Here is a 21231-nt window from a genome sequence, read left to right on the forward strand (position 1 = left end):
AAGGCCTCCCTTCCTGTTTCCTCCCCCCTTGTCCAGCAGCACCTCTTTCCTGCTCTCCCTGTACTGCAGCACCCCTTACCTAATTCCCCTGTCCAGCATCTGGCTGTTTATAAGAGGAGGGCAGATAGAAGAGCAGCAGAGGGCCTTACAGTATTCCCTGACTGTGGATAGGTCTGCCGCTGCCTGGAGGAGCTGAAGAGCAGGGTGGTACGCGCTTAGAGGTTGCTCGGGTGCGTGGGAAGCTGTTTTGCCCGCTAGTGTATGTGAGGAGCGGCCGGGATCGTGAGCAATGTCCGACGTTCTTTCGCCGACTGTTTAGTTCTGTGCCGGAGGTATTTTTAAGTTTAAAGCTGCCGTGGCGGCTCGTTTCACGATCCCCGCCTGCGTCGGAAGACTTCTCCGACGCAGGTGCGGCTTGTGAGAGGAGCCGCCACCGCGGCTTTGAACTTAAAAATAACTTTGCTCAGAACATCCTTGGGGTTCCGCGAGTGTGGTGCCATTTTTTCTCCCAAGCTATAGAACCCTAAGTGCACATGCGCACTCCTGCCGGCCACGGACATACGGATCACGGAACACGCAGGTAGGAGTGCGCATGTGCGCTTAGGGTTTTATTATAGTAGATACATGGAAAACCCTAAAATATGTGAATAATTTAACACCTATTCCAGTTCATAAATCAATATATCAGACCTTATGGCTGAACTCCAAGATCCAGATTGGCGGTTTTAAGGTCATCTGGAAATATTGAATAAAGGCAGGTATACACACTTTAGATGATGTTATTTCTGATGTTAAGCTGCTTGATTTTTCACAACTGCAACACAAATTTGGTCTTAACAATTCACAAAATTATAGATGGTTGCAGTTGAAGCAGGCCATTCAGGTGGGGTTCCCTGAATGGAAAAATCTTAATAATCAGTATAGTCTGCCGTCCTTATGTTTTCAGATGGACTTTCTGGGACAGCAGGCTGCTCAGAGATATAAAATAATATCTGGATATTTGAAGAAGAAACCAAAAACCGGTTTACGGGACATTTGGAGCATTGAGATAAAGCATAAAATTAATGCATCTCAATGGCCACGAATTTGGGCTTGGAGGATGAGGTGTACAGTGTCTGCATCTATGAGACAAACTTGTTTTTTTCTGTTACATAGAGCATTTTGGACCCTGGTTCGTTTACAGAAGTTAGATAGCTCTAAGTCTATTAGATGATGGAACTGTCATCTCGAAGCTGGGACATTAGATCATTTGCTATTCTATTGTCCATCGATTCTTTCTTTTTGAAAATCAATATGGGGGTCAAATAAATTGTTTGTTGGAAAATCCGGTGGCATTATTGTATGATACCGTACTGTTTGGTATGTCAATGAGGACTAAGAACCAAATATCATCTAATAATAATAGGCTTCTACTTATTATGACAGGGGTTGCCATACAACAGATTATGAATAATTGGAAAAACTGGGAAAGGCTGAATTAGTTTCTGTTGGAACTCTTTATGTCATATTTATAAAATGGAAAGGATAATAGCCACACATCAGGGGAATTTTAGAAAATTTCAGAATATTTGGGAGCCATTAACAAAATATTGTAATGATTGAATATTATTTTTCCCCTTGAATATGCATGTCCAAGATGGGGGAGAGGGGGGAAGGGTATTTTGGTCTGATTATTAAAGTAAGGTATATGGGAATGGGGATTATTGTATGTTTTCTTGAATTTAAAAACTGTTATTGAATAGGGGGGAGGGGGGATAAATTCTGATATGGATTTTAACAGAATATTAAGTGTTGTATCTGAGTTTAAAATGTTATATATGCTGTTACACTTATTGTAAGTTTTTAAAAATGAATAAATAATTTTTTTTAAAGAAAAGCTTAGAGGCTAAAAAAATAAAAAATAAATAAGTAGGGAGATCCTAGATTCTCTACAAGGAGAACTGTTCCAGCAGTTGGTAATGGAACCCATGCGGGATGGGGGTCATACTGCTTAAAAACAGGGAAAGTGTTTCTGATGTTACAGTGGGTGATCATCTGGTATCCAGTGATCACTGGTACGGTATAATATTAAGATGGGTATAGAGAGGGCTCATTCAAAAGCAAAGGTTCTAGACTTTAAAAAGGAATTGTTTTCTGGGTGGGAACGTCTGGAAGGAGTAGAAAATCAGTGAGCAAAACTGAAAGGAGCGATTGTAAGAGCGACAAACCTTTTTCTGAGGCAAGTAAGTAAAAGTAAGAGGAAAAGAAGATCGCTTTGGTTCTCAAAAGTAGTAGCTGAGAAAGTAAGGAATAAAAGTTTAGCTTTCATAAACTACAAAAGATCGCAGAAAAAAGGAAGACAGGCAAAAATATCTGGAAAAGTTAAGAGAGACTGGTTGTGTAATCAGGAAAGCAAAGATGCAAATAGAAGAAAAAAAATAGCTGACAAAGTAAAATGGGGAGACAAGACATTTTTATTAGATATATTAGTGATAGGAAGAAGTGCAAAAGTGGCATTGTGAGACTCAAAGGTGAAGGGGAGGAATATGTAGAAGCTGATAAAGAAAAGGCAGAATTGCTTAACAAATATTTCTGTTCTGTGTTCATGGCTGAAGCGCCAGAAGCAGGACCGCAGAAGACAAACATGTCACCGAGTGGTTAGGAAAGCAAAAAGAGAATACGAAGAGAGGCTGGCTGGGGAAGCAAGAAACTTCAAAACGTTCTTCAGATACGTTAAAGGGAAGCAACCGGTGAGGGAGGAAGTAGGACCGTTGGATGACGGAGACAGAAAGGGAGTGGTAAAGGAGGAAAAAGAGATAGCTGACAGGTTAAACAAGTTCTTCTCGTCTGTCTTCACGAGCGAGGATACATTCAATGTAACAGAACCCGAAGAGATCATAAGTGGAGATCAAGAAGAAAAACTGTCGCAATTAGAGGTAAGCCATGAGGATGTCCTCAAACAGATAGATAGACTTAAGAGTGACAAGTCACCAGGCTTGGATGGAATTCACCCAAGGGTACTAAAAGAACTAAGAAACAAGATAGCGGAAACACTCCAACAAATTTGTAACCTATTCTTGAAAACTGGGGAGATCCCAGAGGACTGGAAAATAGCAAATGTCACACCTATCTTCAAAAAGGGATTGAGGGATGACCCGGGGAACCATAGGCCGGTAAGCTTGACTTCAGTTCCGGGCAAGATGGTAGAAGCACTGATAAAAGACAGCATCAGTAAGCACATAGAAAAAAATGGACAACTGAAAGCGAGCCAGCATGGCTTCTGCAAGGGAAGATCGTGCCAAATGAACTTACTGCACTTCTTTGAAGGGATAAACAGCCAGATGGACAAAGGGGAACCCATAGACATCATTTATCTCGACTTCCAAAAAGCTTTTGACAAGGTACCTCATAAGCGGCTACTTAGGAAGCTGTGGGACCACGGGGTGGAAGGGGACGTATACAGATGGATTAAACACTGGTTGGCAGGCAGAAAGCAAAGGGTTGGAGTGAAGGGCCACTATTCGGACTGGAGGGTCACGAGTGGTGTTCCGCAGGGGTCGGTGCTCGGACCACTGCTGTTCAATATATTTATAAATGACCTGGAAACGGGGACGAAGTGTGAAGTTATAAAATTTGCAGATGACACCAAACTCTGTAGCAGGGTTAGAACTGCGGAAGAATGTGAAGACCTACAAAGGGACCTAAACAAACTGGAAGAGTGGGCAAATAAATGGCAAATGAACTTTAATATAGAGAAATGCAAGGTCATGCATATAGGGAAAAAGAACCCGATGTTCAGCTACAAAATGGGGGGATCAGTGCTAGGGGAAAGTAACCTTGAAAAAGACTTGGGTGTGCTGGTGGATGTAACAATGAAATCAACGGCACAATGAGCAGCAGCCTCAAAGAAAGCAAACCGAATGTGTGGCCAGTGTAGTATAAATGGTGGCCCCTCCTATTTCCAAATGGCTTGGGTTTGGACATTTTGAACTTGGATGTTTTTGTGGCCAAGACATCTAAATAGGCAATTAAAAAAAAAAAGATGGGCGTCTAGTGGTTTTGAAAATTAGTGTTTTTGGCACTTTTGTATGCACTTCTCAGGATGTCCAAATCAGACTTAGATGCACTATTGAAAATGAGCCTCCATATGTGATTAAAGATGATGCATCTTAAAGCTTTATTTATGTTTGAAGGTATTGTTCCAGTACCATAGTTTGGAACAAGTTTGAGTGTTTAATGTTTGCCTAATTTTGAAATAAAAAATTTGGTGGCAATTTTATGGTCTTATAGTCTGTCTTTTTCTGAGTTAACATTACTATTCCAAAAACAAAAAAATTCCATAAACTGAAATACAATTATGCCTGGTCCCACGAATTTCAGATAAAGGATCTTGTACCTGTACAAGGATATGGCAGGACAGATTTCAATCTGTGCTGAAATTTTACTGTAGCAATGGCACTGATATTCCTTCTTTTGTGACCTGTGATAATTCCCTCAACATAAACAGAATATTGGTTTTAACATTATACCCATCTCGATATGTATACTGTAGCAGAAAACAATATCATTTAACATTTATTAGAGGACAAACAAAAACAGTGAGGGTCTTTAGAGATTAGAACATTATCCACCACAAGACTCATTTGATTTCCATGGGCCCATTCCCTCCATTTTTCTTAATCACAGGAGAGATGCCTACTCCCTCTTGCTTTTGGGCTACCCTTTTCAAAATGGTGGTGGCCTGCCCGCTGCATCCTGGGATACACTGAAAGAGGCCTAAGCAACATATAATGAGTTTTATTTTTTTATATGGTGCTTAGGCTCTGCCTGGTACATACCAGGTAGCAGTGTACAAGGGTGAGGCACCACCATTTTGAACAGGGCAGCCCAGAAGAGGCATGAGGGTGTATGCATCCCTCCTACGATTAAGGTATGTGGAGGGGTAGGGATTCCACTAGACCACCGGGGCCTGTAGTAGTTAGGTGGTTGGGCCCAGCTCCAGCCTGGCTGGGGGTTTAGGTCGGTTCAGGTTGAGGGGGGGGTTCGGGATTTCACTAGACCACAAGGTTAGCGGTACTTAGTTGGGCCTGGCCTGGCGGGAAGTGGGGGAGGTTGGGTCAGGGGGTTTGGGAGTCCACTAACCAACCAGAGCTAGTGGGCTTGATCCAGATGGGTCTGCTTGGGCTTGGACTCAGTGATGGGTTTTGACTTGACTTTCCTGTCAGTGACTGAGCCAATCAGCACTCAGGCATTGACAGGAAAGTTAGTTCAGAGTAATGGGCAGCAAATTACTGCAGCAATTTTAACGCAGCATGAAATTGCATACTCATTACTTTGAGCATGTTGCACTGAGTTTTTAGCGCATGATTTGTAGTAGAGTTTCTTCTACTGCAAATCTTTTGAACGTGGGCCCATCAGTTAAAGCCATGCAATAGTTTAAAGTTCTGGTATAAACTTTCATTGAAATATAGTACATTACAGTTCAGACCTTTGGTCTCTTCCAGTTCATCGAAAGGAGTGGGGAGTAACGTCAGAGGTTGTAGGATGTTGTTGTAGAGCTTACTAAGCTTTGTGGTATCAAGATCCAATTGTGATAAAGAGCAAGTATGTTTTAATAAGGTCCCTTCTTTGAGACCTCGAAGTCCAATAAACGTGTTCATTTCTGTGATAATTCCTGAAAGACCAGAAATTAAAATAAATATTCAGAGTATCTAACTCATACCTTATAATGCTTTTGCTACAGTGTGTCCTTGAAGCGTTTTGTACGACAAATGTAAATGTTTTATTTTGTATGTTAATATGTAACTCACCCTGGATAAGGGAGGGTGAGAAATAAACAAACAAATTATGGGTGCAGGAGAGCATGAAAAAATATAAAATGGTCAAGACAGATAATTCACTGACAATCCTCTTTACTCAAGGACCAGTTTAAAACTACTTTGGCTGATATGTATAGGGTGAGACTTATATATTACTATCACTCAACAATTATCTTAAGCTATGTTGATGTAACTAATATTAGTGTTACCACCTGGTGATTTTTGCATGTTAAAAAAACAAAAACACAGTAAAACATCATTCAAATGATATGATTAACAACATATCAGAATTCTGCAGTCACGTAAATGCTCAAAGGGCCTGATTCTGTATGGGACACCCGTCTCAGCAGCCACCTAGGTGGCTTCTGAGAATTGCACACAGGCAGAGAGACACCTAACCCTGTCTAATCCCGCCTAACCACCCGATTCTCTAACAGGTGTCAATGACATAGGCCCTGGTTAGAGAATTGTTTTGCCGCTGAGCTGATCGTGGCAAGGGAATCCCCCTGCTTGATCAGCTCAGTAGCAATCACAGCAGCAGCGAACCACCAAACCCCCCTCTGTGAAGTCGGGTATCAGAAGGGATGCCCACACCCTCCTGCCATCCCTCCGAAGTATCCCTATTTCTCGAAGTAGGGAGATCCCGGATTCTCTACAAGGAGAACTGTTCCAGCAGTTGGTAATGGAACTCATGAGGGATGGGGTCATACTGGACTTAGTGCTTACAAACGGAGAAAGTATTTCTGATGTTACAGTGGTGTCCAGTGATCACTGCATGGTATGGTTTAATATTAAGATGGATATAGAGAGGGCTCATTCAAAAGCAATGGTTCTAAACTTTAAAAAACTAACTTTGTTCAGATGGGGGATTATGTCAAGAGATTGTCTGGATGAGAACATCTGGAAGGAGCGGAAATGTAGTGGGCAAAACTGAAAGGGGTAATTGTAAGAGCGACAAACCTTCTTGTGAGTTAAATAAGTAAAAGTAAGAGCAAAAGAAGGCCACTTAAAGTAGTAGCCGAGAAGGTAAGGAATAAGAGGTTAGCTTTCATAAACTACAAAAGATCACAGAAAGAGGAAGACAGGCAAATATATCTGGAAAAGTTAAGAGAGGCTGGTCATGTAGTCAGGAAAGCAAAGATGCAAATGGAAGAAAAAATAGCTGACATGGTAAAACAGGAAAACAAGACATTTTTAAACATATATTAGTGATACGAAGAAGTGTAAAAGTGGCATTGTGAGACTCAAAGGTGAAGTGAAGAAATATGCAGAAACTAATAAAGAAAAGGCTGAATTGCTTAACAAATATTTCTATTCTGTGTTCACAGCTGAAGCACCGGACTGGGACCACAGAAGACAAAGAGTGGTAGACCCTGATCGATTTTCAGAGGTTTGTGTTTGTGAGGAGCTAGCTAAAATAAAGGTAGACAAAGCAATGGGGTCAGATGGTGTACATCCGAGGGTGAAAACGAGATGGCGAAAGCTATAAGGATGCTAGGGTGATAGGGAGGGGAATGGCCAGTAGGAAAAAGGAGGTAATGATGCCTCTATATAAGACTCTGGTGAGACCTCATTTGGAATATTGTGTTCAAAAAGATATAGAAAGGATGGAGTCAGTCCAGAGGAAGGCTACAAAAATGGTGTGTGCATGGTCTCTGTCATAAGGCATATGGGGACAGACTTAAAGATCTCAATCTGTATACTCTGGCACACTAAATGGGGAGAGCAGAACGCATATAGCTGCAGACATGCGCAGAAGGAAAGACTGTAGAGGAGCGCTAAACCCATCAGTGAAGTACTACAGAGACAGAGTGAAAAATCCAGAGTGGATTCCTTCTGCAGAGCATGCAAGTATGGGGAAATAACTCTAGAACAGTGGTTTCAAACCTGCGGCCCACCAAGTAGTATTTTGAGGCCCTCGGTATTATAAAGAATGATTCTTTATGGAAAACTTGTGCCTTAAGGCCCTTATTCTACAAAGTGCGTCCCAATTTTAGGCAGCTGTAGGCGTCCTACAGCTGTCTAATCAGCCAATCGGGATAAACATTTTAAAAAAAAATGCTCCCCAGGCAGGCCGCCTATATTGAAGGCGCCTCCGGGAGTCTAGGGAGGCCCGCAAGACGCCTAAGTTCGCCTAAAGGCCTTAGGCGAACCTAGGCGGCCCTACGCGTCTCCCTAGTAGAGGAAGAGACGCTTAAAATGTAGGCCAGCAAAATGCCTACGTTTTACACACGCAAAATATCTGCTCGGTTAAAAAAAAAAATAAAGCCCCACCCCCCGGAACTGATTCCTCCCTCTCCAAACCCCTACAAAATGCCTTGCCCCCCAAATGCGGCCCCACCGATGCCCCACAAAAGGCAATTCCCTCCTGCCATGTGAAACCCCATCCTGATCTGGCCAGCCCACCTCTCTCCCTGCCTGTAGCTCTACCTAGGCTGGCCGGGCCCGGCACACCCACTTCCCCTCCTACCTTTAAGAATCATTGGGAGCAGGAGGGTGCTCATTCCCTCCTGCTTCAGGCCTCCAGGCATTAGACCCCTCCCTGAGCATCAGATGATGGATCAGGGCGTGACCTAAAGCCGCTCTCATCAGCGGAAGAGGCGTGGACCAGGAGGGACTGAGCATCCCAACTGCTCCCAACAATATTAATGTACGAGGAGGGGGTGGATCTTGCCCGGTCATCCTGCCGGCCTTGGAGGAGGCCTGGAGTAGGAGGGTAAGAGCACCTCTCCTGCTCCCAAAGATTCTTAAAGGTAGGGGAAAGAGCGGGTGGGCCGGGCCTGGCCAGCCAGTTGGCCGGCCAAGGTAGAGCTACAAGCAGGCAGGGAGGCAGGGAGGTGGACTGGGTTGGGGTTTCACATGTCAGGAGGGAGTTCGCATCCCTCCTGCCTTTTGTGGGACATCGGCAGGGGGGGTGCAGCACGGGGGGGAATGGGTCTAGGCCGCGGGTTTTTAAAAAAGCTTTTGTAGGCAAGGGAGCCCGTGGTTTTAACCTGCTTTAAACCTGCTGTGGGTTAAAACCACGGGTTCACAGTGCGGGGAAGGGCAGGAGAGATTCGGGGTGGCAGGCAGGAAAAATTCGGGGACGAGCAGGGTGGCGATTCGGGGCAGAGCAAGCAGGAGAGATCGGGGAAGAACATTGGGGCGGCAGGCAGGAGAGATTCAGGGCAGCAGAGAGCAGGGCCAGCAGAGAGCAGGGCTGTGAGCTGGGCTTCTATGGAGCAGGAGAGTAGGAAAGAAGTTTGTGACTGGTCCCCAGCAGTCGCTTTTTCCGAGCCCAGTCAGATTTGAAAAAATGGTTAGTGAATCGCATCCCTGCCTATTTTGCATGCAGTTTCCCTCATTTACATGCATGGATCAGAAGAGAGTCGCTACTAGTGCTGCCCGATTAGAATCGGTTCACCGATTCACTTCAGGTGAATTGATTCGAATCGATTTAAAACAAAAAAAATCAGCCTCCCGATTTGATAACTGACCCTCCCCCCTCGCCCCCTAAAGCAGGAGTGGCAGCGCTGCCTCTTTGTTGGCCAGCCGCTGCCGCACATGCTTTAGAGGGCGAGGGGGAGGGTCAGTCAGGAAGTGCTGGTGTTCGGCTTCCCCCTGGCCTCCCACTGGTGTCCGGTTTCCCCCCTGGCCTCCCACACAACATTTACCTACTAGCATCAGCCTGCAGAGAAGATCGCTGGTGTTAGCGATCTCTGCAAGCTGCTATAGGTTTTCAGAGCTGTTTCCTCTGCTGCGGTCCCGCCCCTTCTCTGACGTCAGAGGCAGGATCGCGGCAGAGGAAACAGCTCCGAAGACCTATAGCAGCTTGCAGAGATCGTTAGCTCCAGTGATCTTCTCTGCAGGCTGCTGCTAGTAGGTAAATGGTGAGCGGGAGGCCAGGGGGAACATGCATGCTTTCCGGGGGAGGGGGTGCGCTGTCCTTCAGGGGGGGTACAGGCCTTCAGGGGGGACAGGCAGTCCTTCAGGGGTAGGGTACAGGCCTTCAGGGGGAGGTGCAGACCTTCGGGGTGGGGGGGTACTGGACTTCGGGGAGGGGGGGTGCAGGGCTTCAGGGGAGGGTGGCACTGGTGTAGAAGTACACGGAGGGAGGGAGGGAAGGGAGTTTCAAAGGGACATGCATATGCCGGACTTTGGGGGGGAAGAAATAATGGGTCTAAAAACAGGCGAGGGAGAGAATGGTGGACAATGAGATTTAGGGAGGGAAGGAACAGAAAGGCAGAGAAGTTGGACACAAGGGATGGTTTGGAGGAGGAGATAGAGATTCTGGATAGGAGGGTAGTTGGGAAAAGAAAGAGAGATATGGTGGACCCTGGGGTGGTAGGGAAGGAGGGGATGAAAGGGTAGTTGAGAAAAAGTGGAAATGTGGATGGAGATGAAAAAAAGGAAAGATGCCAGACCTCCGGGGGAGGGAAGGGAAATGGAAGGGGAGGACAGGGATAGAAGATGGATGGTTAAGGTGACCATATGTCCCATTTTGAACGGGACAGTCCCTTTTTCAGATCCCCTGTCCCCACTCACAGCGTCGGGGTGCCGAAATGTCCCGTTTTCAGAGAGGGCATCCCGAAGCTGTGAATTAATAAGATATTGTATGTACATGAAAATGAATGGAAGAAATTGGGGGCGGGGCTAAGCTGGGGCTGGGGGTGGGGCTAGGGTGGGATTGGGGGCGAGCAAGTTATCAGAAGACAACAAGAGCCTGGGACCAACAAGATTTGAATAATGACCGGACAACAAAAGGTAGAAAAAATAATTTTATTTTCTGTTTTGTGATTATAATATGTCAGATTTGAAATGTGTATCCTGCCAGAGCTGGTGTTAGACTGCAAACGTGAGCTAGGATTTAACAGAAAGGAAAAGTCTTTTTTGTTTGTTTATTTTGTTTACACCACAATGCCAGTGTGGTTAGGCAAAGGGGGTGAAGTGGCTATAAAGTAAACCCACCAGGATGTTTGAAACCCCCCCCCCAAAAAAAAAAAAAAAACCACCCAATTGGGCAGGAAAGTCGATTCAATAGGCTGAATGGAATCAATTTTTTTTTTCCTGAATCGGGCAGAACTAGTCGCTACACAGGTTAGTGAATCGTGTTGGGGAGAAATTGGGTAGCAAAGGCCTTGCAAACCAATTTGAACTGAACAGGTAAAGGCAAATAAAAAACTTGATTAACATAGCATTAATCTTATTGGAGGTGTTATTTTCCCTTCCAAATGCAACCTGCCTTGAGCTACTCCCGTTAAGATGTGTTACTATAGCAAGCGTTTCTGATTACACGCTCTAACTTGCCTGAAAACCGTCTAGCCCAACGGTCTCAAACACGCGGCACGCGGGCCACATGTGGCTCTCCAAGTTTTATTTGCAGCACGCGGTCTGGACTGGATCATCCCCTTCCTTTTGGAGCAGCAGCGGGTCTGGCCGGTTCGTTCAAAGCCGCGGGTTGGCGGCTCCTTGCGCTATTCACTCCTGCATCGGAAGCCTCTCTGACATCACAACATCAGAGAGGCTTCAGACGCAGGCGCGGATCTTGCAAGGAGCCGCCACCCACGGCTTTGAATAGAATGAGCCGGCCAGACACACTGCTGCTCCAGTGGCGTACCAAGGGGGGGGGGGGGGGCGGTCTACACAGCTGGTCACCCTCCACTGTTCTTCCTAGAGTGCGGCTCGTCTAGAGCAGGGGTGCCCAACTGCTTCCCTTCCCTTCTCATCGCTGCCATCGGGGAACAGGCCGGCACCATGCTCTTTGATCTCCCTGCTTCTCTCGCCGCCCGACCTCAATTCTGACGTCGAGAGGACGTTCTGGCTAGCCAATCGCTGCCTGGCTGCCCGGAACATCCTTTCCGACGTTAGAACTGATGTCGGGCGGCGAGAGTTGGTCGGCCCCGTGGAGATCTCGGCCTGTTCCCGATGGCGGCAGCAGCAGCAGCAGCCTATTCCCCAGCGGCGGTGGCATGGGGGAGGGCAGGAAGGAAGAAAGAAAGAAGGGGACAGGGAGCCAGAAGGAAAAAAGAAAGAAGGGAGGGGACAGGGAGTCAAAAGGAAAAAAGAAAGAAGGGGGGGGACAAGGAGCCAGAAACAAAGCAAAAAATGGGACAAGGAATCAGAGAAAGGCAGACATAGAAAAAGAAAAAAAAAGTTGGGGGAGGGAATGAGGTCTGGAGGAGAGGAAGCATACAGGAGGCTGAAAGAAGGGAAGAAATATTGGATGCACAGTCAGAAGAATAAAGTGCAACCAGAGACTGATGAAATTACCAAACAAAGGTAGGAAAATGATTTTATTTTCAATTTAGTAATAGAAATGTGCCAGTTTTGAGAAAGAAAAGATATTAAACTTTAAATGTGAGGGCTGCAGAAAAAATAGTTCATGTGTTAAAGAAATGACAATTTTGCATAAGGTAAAACTGTTACATAAACTATAAAGAGTTTATCCTCATGCAAAATTGTCATTTCTTTAATAAGACATGAACTCTTTTTTTCTGCGGCCTGGGTTTGAGTTGGAGACCCTGGTCTAGCCGAACGTTTTCAACCTACCGGGTTGCAGCTTTCCTAGAGAATCTATAATGCAAGCAATTGCATTTCAGCCCCCAGGGTAGCAAACTGCACAGGAAAGCTCCTCCGAGTGGCATCCGGTGATTTTCAGTCCGTCAATGGCCTGGAGTGCGAATAGGAGTCATTTTGGATGTCTGAAAACTTTCTCTGCCCCGAAACCAAAGACCTAGGACTGAAACCGGCGCCACCGTTGCTAGGAGACACCTTCGGCCGAACGCTACGCAGACGGGCGCGCTCACGGTCGCTGACGTCATCGCGCCGCTACCCGGAAGTGGGGGTAGTTGGGAGGTGAGTGAAGCGTGTGTGAGCTGCGGCATAGAAGGAAGGTAGAAGAGACCTGGGTATGCTTTTGGGGGGTAATGTTCTCGTGCAGCTGTGGAGGTTTGGGTTTGGGAGTGTACTGTAGATTAATATAGATTTGGCGACGGGGTTTTCATTCTGGTTTGGTGACCTGGGATGCTCGAGCACACGCCCAGCAAAGGTGCTAGCTCCTTAGGTGCTTGAGCAACTCTCTCTTCCCCCTCCCCCCCCCCTCCAATATTGAACAAACTCCTTGACTTAATTTCTGTTGGGTTTAGCTCACCCAGTAATTTTGAGAAGTTGTCTTCCTTTTAGGGGAAGAGGGGGGATAGTTTGTGTCGAGTTTAGCACCCCAGTCGTATTTTTAAAAGTTGACTTTTGTTTTGAAAAAGAAAGTTTGATACTGCTGACCTTAAAAATAAAATTGCTTTATAGTGCAGTTGAAGAAGAGTTTCTGAGGATCGGCTTTCTGAGGATCGGCAAGACCGAGTGGGTCCACTCCAGCCTGATTTTTGGCCGATTCTGAAAGAGGTATTGATGGCCCAGATTCACAAAGCAAACCAATCGTGTACCGATCGGTTTGCGACCAGATTTCCCTCCGGCCCCATTCACTAATCTCTCCAGCAATCCGCTTCAAATCCATGCATGCAAATGAGGGGAAACACAAGCAAAGTAGGCAGGGATGTGATTCATCAAACAAATTTGGGACACTGATTGGGTTGGCTGATCAAGAATAGAAGCGACTGTTGGGGACCAGTCGCACAGGTCTCTGCTGACTCCTGCTCCATTGCCCTGCTCTCTGCACTGATCTATAGGAAGAGGTTTGCAGCACCGATGGAATAAAAACGTGTGGCTCCTTTCCCTCCTCTGCTTTCTGCCCTGATCTTCTAGCCCTGCTTTCTGCCCCGAACTCCAACAACCGAAAAGTTTCAGGGTGCAGGAAAGAAAGAGAAGGCAGGAAGAGAAATTGTGAGTCTCTCTGCTGCCTTCCCTGCAGTGCAAGCCCGTGGGTTTAAAGCGGGGCTGCACGCCACAGTGCAGCCCTGCTTTAAACCCACGGGCTCACTCTGCAGGGAAGGCGGCAAGAGCAGGACTTGGAAGAGGAGAGCGCATGAAGTAAAGTTAAAATTTTTTTTTAAAAAGTCGCGGCTGGACAGATCTAGATGCAAGCGCAGACCATCTACAGATGGTCTGTGCATGTGTTGGGATGCAGACTTGCGATCCGTGCAGGCCGATCGCCCCTATCTGCATATTAGAGTTTAGGAAATTCATTGGACCTGCCTGGATCGGGCCCAATCGGGCAGGTTCGAGAATCTAGCCCAATGTACCAAAAATGTTGCATGCAAATGATTCACACGGAGGTTCGTCATAAATCCCATCTCTCCCATCCGATTGATTGCTGTGAGAGCAACTCTCAAACATGTGCAGAGCTGGCAGGGGAAAAGCCTCCGGCCACTCAGCTGTTTGGGGCAGGAAACTTTTTTTTTTTTTTTAATAGACACAGATATGCATAATATCTGTCTCATTAAAAAAACACAAAAGTTCCCCCCCTGCTGATGACAACCTTCCCCAACAGTGCCCCGACGAACCAGCACCGGGGATCGAGACAACCCCCCCTACCCCTCAGCAACAAAAATGGCAGGAGGGATTCCCACTGCCCGCCAAACTCCTCCCCCCCTGTAGCAAAAACAACATTTTCAGAATCAATCTGTTCATTGAATGAGAAAAGAGAGGCTGCATTACACAACCAGCTTTAATATGTGGCTCAAACCTGATGTAAGCAAGGTGTCTTTAGAATCTATTAGTGGCTGGAAAACAAGAGGCTAGTCTGTAATGACATTCTACTGCTTTCTGATTAGGAAGGAGGAATCTAAGTAAAAATGTCAATACCTGTATATGAACAGATGTTTAGGTTGGGAAAAGTTCTTGGGAAACATCAAGCCATCTTGGTTTTCAAGGTATCCATAATGAATATGCATGTGATAAATTTTCATGCACTGTTTCTATTGAATGCAAATCTGTCTCATGCATATTCATTGGTGGTATGTAAACCTGATTGGTTTGGTGTGGACCATTTGAACCCCTGACCTAGAGGAAGGAAATGGAAAATAGAAGAAAGATGCAAGACATTGTTGCCCAGCAAACAAAATAAGATGAGACATCTGAAAAGCAGACTGCCAAACTCTGCTGGTTGGCCAATATAAAAATAGTCTAATTATGAATAACACTTTTGAAATAGAAAAGCCTAATAAGAAGGTCAGAACATTAAAAAAAACATGGTCTGCTACTGTTGTCAAGGGGGTTTGGTCAGTATTAAGGTATTCAAGGATTTCCAGCTTGGAGTTATTAATCTTTAAGGTCTCACCCAAAATGAACAACAGCTTATCAGCTCTAGGAGGGTGATAAATACATTACATTATAGATTTCTGTTCCGCCATTGTCTTGCAGTTCAAGGCAGATTACAAAAGAATTACATAAGAACATAAGAAATGCCCTCACCGAATCAGACCTTTGATCCATCCAGTCCGGTGACCCGCACATGCGGAGGCCAATCTAGGTGTTCCTTGATGGAGACCTAGGTGTTCCCTTATGATGACCATATCTAGCCGTATCCCTCAATGTGATTTGCAAGGAGGTGTGTATCCAACTTGCATTTGAATCCCATAATGGAGGTTTCCATCACAACCTCCTCCGGGAGAGCATTCCAAATGTCCACCACTCGCTGTGTGAAACAGAACTTCCTGACATTCGTCCTGGGCCTGTCGCCCCTCAATTACAAAAGTGAATTACATGAAGAAGATATCTGGTAATTTCTAGAGGAGATAAAGAGTAGATGAGGTTGTTTTGGGGAATTCCACTTTTTGTTGTTACATAAATCTGATATAAGTAGTATAGACAGTTGATTTACAATTTGAGTCAGCATTTGATAAGTTACAGTTAGTTTATTTGATATACCACGATTATTAACCACAAAAAGTTAAATCAAAGTGGTTTACAATAATAAAAGCAAGGGTAAGAATTCGAAAATCAATAAACACAAACAAGGTAAACCATACAAACAAACACTAATTGGAAAAAGGGGAAAGGGAAAATTTACAATGCACTATAGGTAAAAGAAGGAAAGGGAAAAATATTAACCGAGATATAATAGAATTAAAAGGAAGTTATATTATATGCTATTTTAAAATAACCATGACTTTGTTAAACATCAAACACAGAATCAACAAGTCAGTCATAAATAATTACTACTTTATTCTTAACGTCATTTACCTTACTTAACACTAGGTGCAAGTTGGTCAAAATGGCGTTTTTATTTTTTAAACGGAGCAATTTAATTGTTGCTTCTTTTCTATAATCTTAAATAATCTCATTTTGACATTGAAATACACCTGCCATCACTGTTCCACACAGAATAGATATAACTATAGAACCAAATTTTCAGTCCTGCTTAAAATAAATCTTATTGATTAAAGAGTTACATTTGGCAGGGGTATACATGCTCCCTCTCAGTGTTCTGTAAAGGGGAAATGCCCTTTGAGCAGCAGCTCTCAAATTTAAATGTTCTGCTATATCCAGGTGATGAAGGAGGGTGAAGTTTCTTTCCCTGGTTTCTTAGATTGATAGCTAACATCAGGGGGTTAAGGTACATGCTGAGGTGAAGTCGCAGATAAGCTAGAAACCAAACCAGTGGGAATGACAAACAAGTCTATTGTGGTGTCTATTATTGGCCTAATTGAGGCATTACTACACAGCGCTTTTTTATATAACCTGTGATCACCAGTTGTGGTGTTTTTATCTGTTATGAAACAGGACCCCTGATGAAGGCTAGTTGTCCAAAACACAGCCTGTGCTGGGTCCATCTTAATCCAGTCCTTGTAATTGTATGCCTTTGGTTTCACCTTCAATTAAGTGACTTAGGGCTAGATTCACTAACCTGGAGATCTGTGTCCGATCCGTGGGCGATTGCAGGCAGGCTGATGAATTCACTAAAGGCCTGCATGCAAATGGGGGCGATCGTTGGCACGCCCCCCACCGACCGCACGGATCTCTGGAGAGCGATCTTTGAGCATGCATGCACAGACCATCTTCCTTGACTGTAGATGGTCTGCACATACGCTGGCCCTTCATGCCCGGCAGAACTTTTTAACTTTTTTTTACTTAGCTGACAGTTATTTTTACTTCACGAGCCTGTGGTTTAAACCTGCTTTAAACCCGCAGGTTAAAACCACAGGCTTGCACTATGGGGAAGGGCAGGCGAGTAGGGGCTGAGTAGGGTAAGAGAGTCGGGGCTGAGCAGGGCAGGAGAAGTCGACAGAGAGCAGGAAAGGACTGGTCCCCACCAGTCGCTTCTTTTTGGATCGGCCAGCCCAGTCAGTGTTGCTGAAAAAGTTTAGTGAATTGCATCATTCCTGCTTTGCATGACGCTTACCCTCATTTGCATGTGCGGATCGGAATTGAATGGTGCCATGAGGTTAGTGAATTGGGTTGGGGTTGCAAACCGATTGGTTTGCTTAGTGAATCTAGCCCTTAATGGATTTTTCTGCACCAGTCCTAGTCCATCTGTGTTGGTCATTCCCATGGGTTTTGTTTTCGCTCTTGATTGTTGTAGGAGTGGACAGTTTTCCCCTTCTCTTTGGTCACAGGTAAGTCTGCCAAAAGTGTTGATGTCGGCCACAGCTCAAAGGAACCATTGAATAACAAGTACTTAAGTTTAACTTCTACCTTAACATTTTTAGCACACTTTTGTGTTTTGCAAGAGGAATAATCTAAAATTAAAGTAGGTCTTTGTTTTGAAATTGACAGAAGTGTCAAATACCAAATATGATGATATTTGTAATATTTATTAAGATTATAGAAAATGTCATGCATTGTGTGAGTTAAAAAAAAATATTCATATTCTTTTGCTGCTTATTTTGTGTAATTTAAAATGTTAATAAAACTTCCTTGACTTAGACAAAAAAAACTATAAATTTTTGTGACTCACACTAAACTTGCATAAATTTAGGCTCAAGCACAAGTTAATGTATCCAACTAAATATAGAAGAGAACTCTGAACGATCTCAAGTGCTCACAGCTAAAAGCCCGATATATATTTCAGGCTAATAACCACTCGGTGAGCTATCATTGATCTTATGTGTTCTCTTTTTTTCTTTTTCAGTTTTTGAGCATTTATATATTTTTTTGTAAAAATTTTTTTGATCTTATTACTTACTGGTCTTCATTAATGTATTTATTAACAGTATTTCTCTTTTGAAAATCAACCCTATGAAGTGCTTAGCTTCATAACTATAGGGTACTTAGCTTCAAAACGACGACGGAAGATCTCCGTTTCGCTCATACATTTAGAGGAGCTTCGTCAGGACATCGCCAGCAATCATACTATAAGAAGACAAAACATTCTTTAAATATAAAATCCAATAAATATTACTCAGTATTTTAAACTTGCTTGCACTTATATCTGAAAGCTCTAAGGCGATCCTTCGGGTCCCTAAATTTAGAGCCCAAATGTTTTTTGGAAGTTATTCACATTTAAACATTCATGCCGGTCTTAATATCGACAGGCAGACGATATTGGAACTTGCTGAGCTTCAGGTTGCTCTTTGAAATTTTGCCTTTGCTATTGTCAGTATCAAGAGGTATGTTATATGAATGGTATTTGGAAATAAGCTGTGTTACTTTATCCCTGGAGGACAATGTCTATAGAATAGGTATACTAGTGGTTGGTCTTGAAGTAGTTTAAATGTGAATAACTTCCAAAAAACATTTGGGCTCTAAATTTAGGGACCCGAAGGATCGCCTTAGAGCTTTCAGATATAAGTGCAAGCAAGTTTAAAATACTAAGTAATATTTATTGGATTTTATATTTAAAGAATGTTTTGTCTTCTTATAGTATGATTGCTGGCGATGTCCTGACGAAGCTCCTCTAAATGTATGAGCGAAACGGAGATCTTCCGTCGTCGTTTTGAAGCTAAGTACCCTATAGTTATGAAGCTAAGCACTTCATAGGGTTGATTTTCAAAAGAGAAATACTGTTAATAAATACATTAATGAAGACCAGTAAGTAATAAGATCAAAAAAATTTTTACAAAAAAATATATAAATGCTCAAAAACTGAGAAAAATTGAAAAAGAAAAAAAGAGAACACATAAGATCAATGATAGCTCACCGAGTGGTTATTAGCCTGAAATATATATCGGGCTTTTAGCTGTGAGCACTTGAGATCGTTCAGAGTTCTCTTCTATATTTAGTTGGATACATTAACTTGTGCTTGAGCCTAAAGTTTATGCAAGTTTAGTGTTAGACAAAAAAAACCCAACAACACCCCCCTCCCCCCAAATTTAAAAAAAGAAACTTGGACTAAAGGCGGTTGGTCATATTGCATGTTATGCAAACCCAGGCAAGAAAAGTAAAACACAGAATCTGACTCTGGTCTTTGTTATGTCTTATTCAGGCTACGTTCTGCTGTTTGAAAATATTCTTGGAAAGATATGGATGAGAATGCTCGAAGTTATCTGCTTCGCCACCGTTCAGCTTTGGAGAGAGACATCAAAACCTCTTACATTATGGATCACATGATAAACGATGAAGTACTAACATTACAGGAAGAAAACAGAGTTAAATTTGAGGCAAATGGATTTAGTTCTTATTGCGCTTTGGCATTTCTTATTTCCTTATATCCACCCAGTCTTCAGTTGCTGTGATACATAGCTATTTATCTCCAACTTATTTGTCTATAGCACCTGTACCGAACTAATAAATACAGCAAAACCTTGGTTTGCGAGCATAATTCGTTCCAGAAGCATGCTTGTAATCCAAAGCACTCGTATATCAAAGCGAATTTCCCCATAGGAAATAATGGAAACTCAGACGATTCGTTCCACAACTCAAAATCTTTAATACAAAATACTATACGTACTTGTATTGCAAGACCTCGCTTGTTTAGAACAGTCACTACACCTGCAGCGTCAGAGAGAGAAGAACCATCAGCTCAGTTGTGATGTGTGTATACTGTATTGTGAGACATTGCTTGCATATCAAGTTAAAATTTAATCAAATGTTTTGCTTGTCTTGCAAAACACTTGCAAACCAAGTTACTTGCAATCCAAGGTTTTACTGTAACTTTAACAAATAGGGCCTCAAAATCTAAAAGGATCTCTACTCAAATGAAGGGAGAACTCTCCCCTTCCTGACTTACAGCTATTCTCATCAGCCCTTAACTGGAAAAAAAAACCCCTCCCAACAGGGAGAAAAAATGTCAATTCAGCTTATGGATTATTATAATTTGTGTTCAGTGGCTTTCACAAACTTTTTTTGATCTGAGTTGCCAGTTTTTTGGTCTGAGAATTTGTTGGGAGTTTTTTTTTTTCTTGAGTCTTTTTCCGGTTAAGGGCTGATGAGAATAGCTGTAACTCAGGAAGGGGAGAGTTTTCCCTTTGTTTGAGTTGAGATCCTTTTGAATTTTGAGGCAGCTGATCTGTACAATCATCCCCACAACAACTGATCTCTAAAACTGTTATTCACTAATCTTTAACTACGTTAGTTCTACTCAACTTGTAGCATTTTTTAATCATTGTAAACTGCATAGAACTTCACAGTCTTGTGGTATATAAACTGTTATTATTATTTGGTAAATTTATTTATTAGTTTAGTACAGCCACTGTAGACAAAGTTGGACACAAGTTTTTCTCCTTTTTTTTGTTTACTTTTGTGTATTGTGTCCTTTCCTCTGATATTTTTGATAGCGTGATATATATTTATTTCCTACATAACATATCAGAAACCTGAGTTTCATAATTCATATCTCCTCCGCCCACCCCCAACTACCTCTTTTCCCTAGTGAAAGGTGGTAACCTCATTTTAGTTTCCTAGGCTCCTCTTATCCTTTACACTAAAAAAAAGCATTGCTTGGCCTGGCCCCTCTCTCTCCTCTTCTCTTTGTCTCCTTGGATCACTCTCGCCTTCAGTTGTGACACATAGGGAAGTTTATCAATAGTTATATAGCAGTTCACCACCAGAGAGCATATGAAAGCTTTGAAAAGAAGTGAGATCTTGCTAATTATGGGAGATGTGGTTCTGGAAAGTTTAGAACTGGCAAGAAGCAAGCTCATATTGGAAAAGGACAGCCTAGTATATTGTAAACCATTTTGACTTTAAGATTTGATGGTATTTCAAGATTAAATACAGTCTGTTCTCATTATTTGCAGTAGGTACAGTTCCTGAAAATATTTGTGAACTGCGAAATCGCGAATAATAAAACATAAAAACATGATGTCAGATAGAGGCCAAATTATCTATCCAGTCTCCCCATCCACAGCGTCCACTATCTCCTCCTCTCCCTAAGAGATCCTGTGTGCCTGTTCCGTGCTTTCTTGAATATAGAAACATGATGGCAGATAAAGGCCAAATGGCCCATCTGTTGAGTCTGTGATAAAATAGAGATTAGGTTCCAGCAGTACACATTGCACCTCAGATATTGCGGAAAGTGAACAGTAGATTATATTGAGAAAATAGGGTTAGGTTCCTGCATGGGGCAGCACTCTAGATGCTTGTAATTTAGTCTCTTAACACTTGGAGGCCATATCTGGAA

At 43.3% G+C, this 21231-nt stretch overlaps 2 protein-coding genes across 14 annotated transcripts in view; one reads left to right on the forward strand and one right to left on the reverse strand.

The window, feature by feature from the left end:
• The window catches only part of CCDC87 (coiled-coil domain containing 87), a 220106-nt gene extending 207557 nt beyond the window's left edge, over positions 1–12549 (reverse strand). Inside the window, exons 1-2 of one of the 4 annotated variants that reach the window (XM_033951406.1) lie at positions 12327–12549; positions 5543–5653 (exon numbers count right to left, since the gene is read on the reverse strand). In XM_033951406.1, the coding sequence (XP_033807297.1) occupies positions 5543–5639 (97 nt within the window). In that variant the 5' untranslated portion in view covers positions 5640–5653; positions 12327–12549. Of the gene's footprint in view, positions 1–5467; positions 5654–12326 lie in introns of those variants that run through there. The other 3 variants (XM_033951405.1, XM_033951408.1, XM_033951409.1) reach the window with 3 other exon arrangements.
• APAF1 (apoptotic peptidase activating factor 1) overlaps positions 12382–21231 on the forward strand; it is a 134378-nt gene continuing 125528 nt past the window's right edge. Inside the window, exons 1-3 of one of the 10 annotated variants that reach the window (XR_004540082.1) lie at positions 12382–12632; positions 13080–13175; positions 19096–19270. Coding sequence is in view for 9 of the 10 variants with exons in the window: in XM_033951404.1 (XP_033807295.1) it covers positions 19133–19270 (138 nt within the window). In the remaining variant the exon portion in view is untranslated. Of the gene's footprint in view, positions 12686–12717; positions 12826–13079; positions 13176–19095; positions 19271–21231 lie in introns of those variants that run through there. The other 9 variants (XM_033951404.1, XM_033951395.1, XM_033951398.1 and 6 more) reach the window with 9 other exon arrangements.

This window comes from Geotrypetes seraphini, chromosome 7 (assembly GCF_902459505.1).
Source record: "Geotrypetes seraphini chromosome 7, aGeoSer1.1, whole genome shotgun sequence".
In the NCBI taxonomy this organism is placed as follows: domain Eukaryota; kingdom Metazoa; phylum Chordata; class Amphibia; order Gymnophiona; family Dermophiidae; genus Geotrypetes; species Geotrypetes seraphini.